Source organism: Brassica napus, chromosome C2 (assembly GCF_020379485.1).
Source record: "Brassica napus cultivar Da-Ae chromosome C2, Da-Ae, whole genome shotgun sequence".
Lineage (NCBI taxonomy): Eukaryota > Viridiplantae > Streptophyta > Magnoliopsida > Brassicales > Brassicaceae > Brassica > Brassica napus.
This window is the reverse complement of record NC_063445.1, coordinates 44,364,494-44,374,273: the sequence shown is the minus strand read 5'-3', so window position 1 is coordinate 44,374,273 and position 9,780 is coordinate 44,364,494. Positions and strand designations below refer to the sequence as shown.

General features: G+C 37.4%; 1 protein-coding gene across 1 annotated transcript; it reads left to right on the top strand.

Moving 5' to 3' along the window:
• The first annotated feature begins 343 nt into the window (after positions 1–343).
• On the top strand, positions 344–1,823 carry LOC106378418 (adenylosuccinate lyase-like). The gene is made up of 6 exons (XM_048749130.1): positions 344–475; positions 641–751; positions 835–975; positions 1,135–1,257; positions 1,312–1,494; positions 1,617–1,823. The coding sequence occupies exons 1-6, from the start codon at positions 344–346 to the stop codon at positions 1,821–1,823; spliced, it is 897 nt and encodes a 298-aa protein (XP_048605087.1).
• Positions 1,824–9,780: the final 7,957 nt, after the last annotated feature.

Here is a 9,780-nt window from a genome sequence, read left to right as displayed (position 1 = left end):
TCGATTCGACAAACATGCATGTCGAAGTTTGTGATTTTAGGTTTCGATTTTGATTTTGGGTTTCGATTTTGATTCATGTGAAAGTTTGTGATTTTGCCGATTTTGATTTTGGGTTTCTATTCTTAGTTTCTGTTAACATTCAGGTCCAAATTCGGTTTCGATTTTGATTTTGAATCTGTTCTTTGTTTATCAGTTTCAGAAATGGCAAAGACAAGAGGAGGAGGACAAGTTGGTTTTCGTCGGAGTAGACGTAATCAAGGCTTTGAGGAGGACAAGTTGGTTCTTTTATAAATCCTTAGGTTTCGAAATCGATATTTTCATATGGCGTTTTCATCCAGAGAAAATGCCGGAGGTTTTGGAGTCAGCTCCTCACCGTCTCCAATCGCCGTCTGGTATCCCTCGTCGTCGCAGTCAGGTCCTCCCCATCTCGGAGCTTCACCGTGACCAAGCTTCTTCGTCTTGCTCTGCCGTCATCGTTGGGCTTCAGATCCGGCGAAGAGAAAGCTTCGATCCTCTGCAATGGTGGAGTTTTACATAGTTGCAAGACAGGTCCCTCAACTTCTACTTTTTATTTCTGATCTTTGTTTCCAGAGCAGCTCAAGTGTGAAGGTAACTATGGTAATTTTCTACCTGTCCGTAGGATTATTGTAAAGTGTTATTGCCTTTGGATGGACGTTACTGGGGGAAAGTTAAGGACTTGGCTTCTTCTATGAGCGAGTTTGGTTTGATCTACTTCAGAGTACTTGTTGAGGTATTAAGGCAAGTGTTCATTGATTGAGTAGAAGATTTATTTTGTTTTGTTCTAATGCGCACATGATTTTATGTTTGGATTAGATTAAATGGCTTATTAAGCTTTCAAAAATTCCTGAAGTCACTGAAGTTCCAAGCTTTAGCAAAGACGCTGTGGTTTACTTGCAAGGGATCATCGATGGGTTTAGCATGGATGATGCATTGGAAGTTAAGAAGATTGAGAGAGTAATGAATCATGATATGAAGGCTGTGGAGTATTTCTTGAAATAAAAGTGTGAATCACATCCACATATTGCTAAGGTTACAAGTTCTTACGGTTTGGGGATTTAGTTTATTTCTTTGGTGCCATGTAACTAAGTTTATGTATCTTTTAATCAATTTCAGGTTCTTGAGTTTTTCCATTTTGCTTGCACGTCTGAGTACATCAACAATCTTTCCCATGGTTTGATGCTTCGAGAAGCACTTACTTCGGTCATACTTCCAGCCATGGATGACCTCATCAAGTCAGTCTCTCTGATGGCTAAGGACTTTGCGTATGTCCCCATGCTTTCACGACTCTAGGTAAGGAAATGGCGATTCGAAGAGAAAAGATATCTTTCAGAAACTAAGATCAAGGGCAAATTTGCTGGTGCTGTTGGGAACTACAACACTCATATATCAGCATATCCTAATATCGACTGGCCTAATGTTGCAGAGGAGTTTGTTACTTCTCTCGGTTTAACCTTTAACCCATACGTTACTCAGGTATATACTATATAGTTTATCTTCATTACATTTCTCGCATATATCATTGAGTGATTGTTCTCTCATGGTTTTTTGCAGATTGAGCCTCGTGACTATATTGCTAGACTCTTTAATACCATTAGCCAGTGAATTCGATTGACTTTGAGAACAATGAAGGGAATCTAGGTAAAGCTAACGCTGAGCTTACTTTCCTCAGCATGAAGCTTCCCATTTCACGAATGCAGCTTGACTTAACTGATTCAACTGTCTTGAGGAACATGGGTGCAGTTTTAGGACACTCTCTTCTTGTTTACAAGAGCGCCATACAGGGAATCAGGAAGCTCGGTTAAAAGAAGATTTGGATCAAACTTGGGAAGTCCTCGCTGAACCGATACAAACTGTAAATCTCTCTCTACTTTCTAATCTTCTGTAACGATCTAGCTACTTGATGTATCTCACTGATTCCTGATGTATTATCTTAAAAGGTGATGAGGAGGTATGGAGTTCCAGAGCGGTATGAGAAACCGAAGGAGCTGACAAGAGGAGGAGCTGTGAATGAAGAAAGCATAAGAGAGTTTATCAAATGATGGTTTATGCTTGAAATATTGGTCTCTGACGATAAGATTCTTAGCTAGTTCAAAATTCTCAAAATGTAACTTTGTGTTGAAGTCTCCAATCTTTAGTTCATGTTTTCATGTATAGACTTTTAGTTCATGTTTTCATCATTTCATGTATTGACTTTGTGTGTTTTAAAATTTTAATGGAAAACTATACGAATGTTCAATAAGTGGAACCATGCTATATTTAAAATTTTGATTTGTAACGAACATTCTTTTATGATTTTGTTCAATAAATTTGAAATTTCATAATAGAATAAAGATTATGTTTATTAAATCTCTGTATCACATCCAAATTATATTTATTAATGATTTACTTGTGTTTTATTAGAGTGAATTATATTTATTAATGATTTTAAAAGCAACAATTAATAAATAAAATTTGAGTAAGCTCTAAATTTTTAATATCTCATCATAAAATTTAAAGATAACACAAAGAGTAATACGATTAAAAGAAAATTCAACACTAATAATAAATTAGAAAAAAAAACAAAAAAAAACTTTTTTTACCTCAAGTTCTAAACCCTAAATATGCCCTAAACCCTAACTACATATCTCAAACCCTATATCTTAAATTCTATTTTATACATAAATCTTCAACTTTAAACATTTTAATCCAAACACTCAGATTATATATCATACAGAAATATTCAAGTTTAAACATTATAATACAAACCCAACATATACCACCCTACTTATAACTCAAAACCCTATATATCATATTTCATACTCTATACAAAAAGTATTAAATCATAACATTTTAAATTTACAACACTTATTTTATACTAAATTATGAAATTATACAAAATATAAAATCTAAGTAAATTCAGTATATTCATAATATAACTTCAATCCCTAAACTCCAAACCACATACCTGATATTGATCTATATCATAAAACATTAAATCTTAATTTTTAATATTTTAATCAATCACACAATTTGAAAATTTAAATACAAAATACAGATTAAAAATTTTAAATTATGATATCAAATTATGAAAGTTTAAATTATTTTACAATAATTATAGATAAAAAAAGAAGATAATTTGTACTGTTTTTTTAGCCATTGATTGATTTTTAAATCAAAGGTCCAAAATCAATCTTCTACCTATCTTCACCTTTGTTTTTAATTGGTTTGGCGCGGATCACTTTCTGCACCGTTAGATGATACCGAATAGGACTGGGCATTTTACCCGGACCCGAGGACCCGACCCGGAACCGACCCGAAAATACAGGTTCGGGTCCGGAACCGGAACCGAGAATTTTACCCTATTGGGTCTAAAGATGGAGGACCCGTGAGTAGCAGGTTCGGGTCCAGAACCGACCCGGGACCCGATCGGGTATTTTAAGAACCGAAAGTCAGTAGACTTAATTAGTCTTGAAACCAGATATAACCTTTAGTCCTTTACACTTTCCCTCGTGTATTGTTTCCATTCCCCAAAAAAACGATTGAGAAAAGGAAATTGGAGTATATTAACCATAAATCCTAAAATCAATCAAGCAGATTACAAACTGGAATCAGAAAATCCAGTGTATTCTTTTCCATCAGAGACGTCTAGAAATCGATCTCAGGTAACCCTAATTCCTATTTTTTTTTTTGAGTTTACTCAAGTCGAGCTTTACTTGATTTGTAATTGTGTATAATTGTTTTTTTGATTGAGTTTGTTCTTGTTGTTTGTTGTTCAAAATTGTTGTTCTGTCCTATCCTTTTCGTTCGATTTTTTTTGGATCAAAATTCGAGTTTGTTTATGTTTTTGTTCAAGTTCGACAATCGACATGACTTTTGTTTGACTTTGACTTGATCTCCTTTCTGTGCCTTGCTGGCTTGCTTTGTCTCTATATGTTTAAGACATTTAAGTTATTATGGTTGCTGCTCTTTGTCGATTACAGGGGATCAAAGACACGTAACTTGAAGTGATTATGCTGTTTTTCTGTTGATTCTTATTAATTCATAATAATATTTTATATTGAGCCATGAAAGCGTTATAGTTTGTACTTTGTTCTATTTTTTTCCCTCGACTTATTGCTTAATTTCTTTTGATGTTTTCATTCTTGTTTGGCATGCTATGAGATGAACTTTTGTTTTGTATTGTAGATGGCGTCTTGTGATAATCCAGATGGAATAGATGAACATAATTATGGTGGTGATGATGATTCAGATAGTTCAACTGCAGATGAAGCTCAGACTCCAAGAACTCGTACTAAAGGAAAACGTAAAGAAGCAGAGGATGGCAGTGGTTCAAAGTCAAGAAAGAAGAGCAAAACTACATCATGGGTTTGGAACCATTTCACCAGGAAGAAAGATGACTGCGACAAAGCTTGTTGCAGCCACTGTGGCAAAGAAATGTCATGTCCAAGCAAATCTGGAACTTCTAACATGAGGAAGCATTTGAATTTAGCATGCAAGGGTTACCATGTGTGGCTAGCTGCGAACAAATTTAAGAAAGATGGTCCTGAAGATGACAGTGGTAATGTCAACTTGTGTAAGGTATCAGACACTGTTGTTAGGGAAGCTACAAACGAGATGATGGTCATAGGAGAATTACCTTTATCCTGGGTAGAGGGTTTGGCTTGGAGACATTTCACTGATAAGATAAAGCTCGGCAATCCGCATTCTCGGAGAACTGCAACACGCGACATTGTTGAGATTTATGTGCAAAAGAAAGAGGCCATGAAGAAGCTACTCGAGGAGAACAAGCAGCGACTCTCTCTGACTACTGATATATGGATTGCTCCTCATACTGGTGCTAGTTACATGGTCATTACAGCCCACTTCATTGACTCCTGGTGGCAGTTAAAGAAGCTGATTATAGGATTCAAGAATGTGTATGACCACAAAGGAGCAACGATCTCTAAGGCTCTTCTTGAATGCTTAGAAGAATGGGGCATCAAGAGAGTGTTCAGCATCACCGTCGATAATGCCACTGCTAACGGTTCAGCGCTGAGAAGGTTTAAGGAAAGTTTTATGGAAAATGGAGCTGATGCACTGGTTTTAGGAGGTAGTTATCTGCATCTTCGGTGTGCAACACACATTCTGAATCTGGTTGTGAAAGAAGGTCTGCTAGAGGTTGACAACAATATAGATGCCATTAGAAATGGCATTTACTTTGTGAGGTCTTCTACACAGAGACAAATATCCTTCGGACGCTGTGTTGAGTCAGGAAAGATTCAAAGAGGAAGCTTACCTTTGGATGTGAGAACAAGATGGAACTCCACATATCTGATGCTAGAACAGGCGATGAAGTTTAAAGTGGCCTTTGACAAAATGGAAGCTGAAGACAGGCCCTATAACGACTACTTCAATCAAATAGTGGATGGGGAAAAGCGCATTGGACCACCAACAAAAGAAGATTGGGAAGCTGTTAATAGGTTAGTGCAGTTCTTAATCATTTTTTACAAAGCTACATTAGTTTTGTCAGCCTCAAATACAGCCTGTGCACATAAACTATATCATGCAATCTACACTGTCACAAGGAACATTAGTTTATTAAGCATAACTCCAGGCCCTGATGAAATATTAAGGTCTAAGGCTGCTGCGATGAATCGGAAATTAGGAAAGTATTGGTCTCCATTTGTTGAGAATGTTGAGATGAATAAGATGATCATTGTCGCTGGTGTTCTTGATCCAAGCAAGAAGATGAAGTTTGTAGTTAAGTGTTTCGAGAAATTGTATGGAGTAGGCAGTGTTGATGTTACACTTTTGACTAATGAGACAGAAGACATCTTGAGAAGCTTGTTTGATGAGTATAATGAGGCTTCTGGTGGTCAGTCTGTTCATAGTCAGTCTCAGTCTCATGGAACTTCATCTCAGTCCCAAGAACAATTTGTAGAAGAAGTATCTCAGCAAACCGTACTTGGGAATGGACTAGCTTATGAAAGCATGAGTGACATCTACTTTGAGCTTGTGAATGAAGCAGGGGTTCAAGAAAAAACAGATGAGCTGGATATGTATTTGAAAGAGAATGTGGAGTACCCAAAATTAATTGATGGTACTGAGTATGATGTACTCTCATGGTGGAAGCTTAACAGTCCTAAGTTTCCAGTTCTCTCAAGAGTAGCCAGAGATGTACTTGCAATGCAAGTGTCTTCAGTAGCTTCCGAATCAGCCTTCAGCACAAGTGGGCGTGTCTTAGACCCAAGCAGAAGCTGCTTGACACATTTTATGATAGAAGTCTTGATGTGCACAGAGCAGTGGCTCAAATGTGAGATTAAATTCAAAGGAAAAGGAGTCATAAAGAAGGAACAAATGCTTTCTGAGTTAGAGAATCAAGATGAGCTTATGAGAGGTAATCAAGTCTACTAGCTTTATTTACTTTATGCATTTTACTTTGGATTACTAATCCTGACTTCTTCCATTTTTATTTTGTAGAATTTGAACCTATTTTCAAGAAGGTCTAGTAAGTGTTTTGTGCTTGTATTTATCAAATTTGAACCTATTTTTTGCTCTCGAGTATCATTCTCTTATACATTATTTATTGCTAATGTTCTGATGATCTGATGACGTTTGGATTTTGGAGTCTTGGACGTTGGACTTGGTCTGGAACTTCATTGCTTCAGTTGCAAACTGGCTTTTATTTTTATGTTTTTGGATTGATGATCACTTCTCTGTTCTGTTGTTTTATCTTTGATAATTGATACTTTGATACTTGAGTGTTGAGAGTATGATATTATGATCTCTGTTTTTCTTTTGTGTGTTTTGAATGACAACTTGTTCAGGTTTTATATTTATTAGTTATGATTATGGTAATATGGTTACTGCACTACTGCAGGTTTACAGATTGTATTTTGTTATAGTTATTGCTCGTTTTCAAAATTTCAGGTTTGGCGGTCGGGTAAAATTAAAGATTCATGGGTACAAGTAGATCCGAAACACATATTTTAGACCCAAAAATATATAGAACCGACCCGAAAAAATCAGGAACCGACCCGAAAATGTGCCATCTACCCGAACATGGACCCGAAATACTTGGACCCGACCCGAAACATTAAAGAACCGAAAAAAATTCGGGTATTAATGGGTACAAGAAAAATGGACCCGAACCGACCCGGACCCGACAAGACCCGACCCGGAACCGACCCGAATTTTTTAAAGTACCTATGTGGGTCCAAATCTCCAGGACCCGAAGGACCCGGACCCGAAAAGACCCGACCCGAACCCGACCCGAGGACCCGGATGCCCAGGCCTAATACCGAATTGAGATTGTTTTTTTTTCCCAATTATTTTATGAGAACAAATCAGAAAGAGAGAGGCGACGCCTTAGCCCCAGCAAACCCCGGCCTCCTTCTCTTCCTCTTCCCTCGAGATTGATCTGAAATCTCTCCGCCGCACCAGCCAAAAAGTGATTTCCATCGCAGCCACCAGAATGCTCCTCCCTTTCGGGATGGGCGTCGTCACCTCCATCCCTTTCCCGGAAGTTTCTTCACAAGCGCATACCACGGTGGACGGGATGACTCGAAGCCAATCGGAGTGGGCCTTCCAGAGGCTTCTCAAGGAGATGTCCGGTTCCAAACAAACCAACAACGCAATTGATCGGTCAGCTCCACCGGTTCAGTCTAATCAGTCTCTTTCAACCGCCGATGTTGTTGAGATTCAGAAGTAGTGCGGCTGTACAAGGTTCATCTCAATGCCCCAGCTTTTTGATCGTATCCTCTCTCTGTTGCTGGTAGTAATATGCTATTTATCAGTGCCGTTACCTTTATTTTCCTTTACTAGATCTGAATAGACATCGTTGGATGGAGGACAGCTTCTATTAGACGTGACAGTGAATTGCCTAAGGTATTTTGACTTACTCCATTTGGTTCAGGATTTTGATACGATTGGTCTCTTATTTGAATGATTTCCGTGGTTACCAGTGGGAAGATTCTCTGGACGAGAAGTATCCGCATATTGTTTACGAAGAACTCTGCAAGTCATGTGATGCTGAGGACGTACCAGAAGGTGAACATCATTTAAACGACATTGAAGGTAAGCTCCTGTGCCTGTTTTGGTCATTATCGGTTCTGTTGTAGAAGTTGTCGGTCACTGCTCCTTTTATTTGTATTTCTGTTTTCTATGTTTTAGATCTCTTTAGCTGGTAAAAGAAGTTAGTATTACGTACAAACAATTCTTATGTGGGTCTACCCATATGTATTGCTTATTATTACTTATATACATGTTTTAATAACGTAGTGCCTTTGCTATTTTGCAGAAGAAATGATCAAAGGACTCTCCACTGTCTCAGGAAACCAACCAAGATCCACTCTCCTGAAGAAATATTGAGAGTCAAAGAAGATTGACAAGTATATGAACCATGATATGTACATGCGTGTTAAGCTATGTGAGTTTTCATCTCTGATTGAGAAATACTGAGAGTTTCTTGCTTTGCTCCTAGCTTCGTTACATGCTCTGATTGTGAACAAGGTTTGACTGTTTTTTCATGTTTGCTGCAGATAACTGAACACATCTTACAAGAAGCTGGACAAGGCACAAGTAGCAGATGGTGGCGAGTTTGAAGGGTGGATGGTGGAGGAGTTGTGGAAGAAGAAGAACAGTGAGGAGTGGGTTTGAAGTTTGAAGGGATGATCATGAAGGGTTATTAGTGGTAAATTGATAGTATGTTTGATAGGTGTTAATGGTTTGTGTAAACAACCAAATGTTTGATAGGTGTTAATGGTTTGTGTAAACAACTAAATGATTGATAGGTGTTAATGGTTTATGTTTGTGTTGTGTTTTGTATAAATAAGGTAATGTTTTATGGGTTTTTAAACAATTTAATATTTACTGGATTTTTAAATAATTAATTTTTTTTATTACAAATATTTGAAATAAATATTACATTTAAAAAATAATATCAATTCATAATTATTATTAATAAATTTTTAGATAATTAAAAAACTAATTAATAACATGAAACATTTGCTATCTTTGCTATTGGAAAATTCAAATTAATGAGTTTTAATAACATTTGCATCACGATATTATAAATATTAACAATTGCATACAAATTATCGCTATTGTTGTCTAATTAACTATAGCATAACAAAAAACCGCTATTAAAAGTGTCGGACCTATTATAACGGGCACTGTCAGAGCGGCTAAGGAAGCGCTATTATACAGAACGCATAGCGTTTTTCGGTCGCTATTACTACCCATATTTCATGTAGTATATGTCCTTGAAGCTTTATTCAACCTGCTCTTTGGTCATCCCACCAACAGTCGTAGAAGCCTCTGAATGCGCCTCTAGGTCGCACTTTACTAGCCTCTGCACGTGCCTTAACAGACTTCTCTTTACGAACTTTCTTACGAGGACTTCCTCTTTCTTCCTTCACACCACTCTCTATCTCCGCTGCACTCACTTACTTCTTTACATTCGGCTTAGTACCAGTGACGTCCCAGCAATCCATGGTTCACTTCCATCTAGGTTTCGCATTAAACATAACTTTGATTATGTTCTCTGCGGCCGTGTCCTCTACATCAAAGTCTCATCACGGAAACATATCATCAAAGTCCTTCTGAACAAAGTTGATCACGCTAGTCTGCAATAAATAAAAGATATCAACTTAGATATTTGATGGATTAGCAAAGACTGAAGTCTTCCAGAAAAGACTTAATTTAAAGTCTTCTGTGAAGTCTTAGGGAGTGAAGTTTAAATACCCGTCTGCTGATGGCCTCTTAAAAAAACATGTGTCCTTTGCCACCCTTGTAAGCCAG

Excerpts from the sequence above, each read along its gene's own strand:
- LOC106378418 (XM_048749130.1), top strand. The coding sequence starts at position 344 with ATGCCGGAGGTTTTGGAGTCAGCTCCTCACCGTCTCCAATCGCCGTCT. Across the intron at positions 752-834 it reads ACTTCAGAGTACTTGTTGAG|ATTAAATGGCTTATTAAGCT; the intron begins GTATTAAGGCAA and ends TGTTTGGATTAG. Across the intron at positions 1,495-1,616 it reads TTAACCCATACGTTACTCAG|CCAGTGAATTCGATTGACTT; the intron begins GTATATACTATA and ends TAATACCATTAG.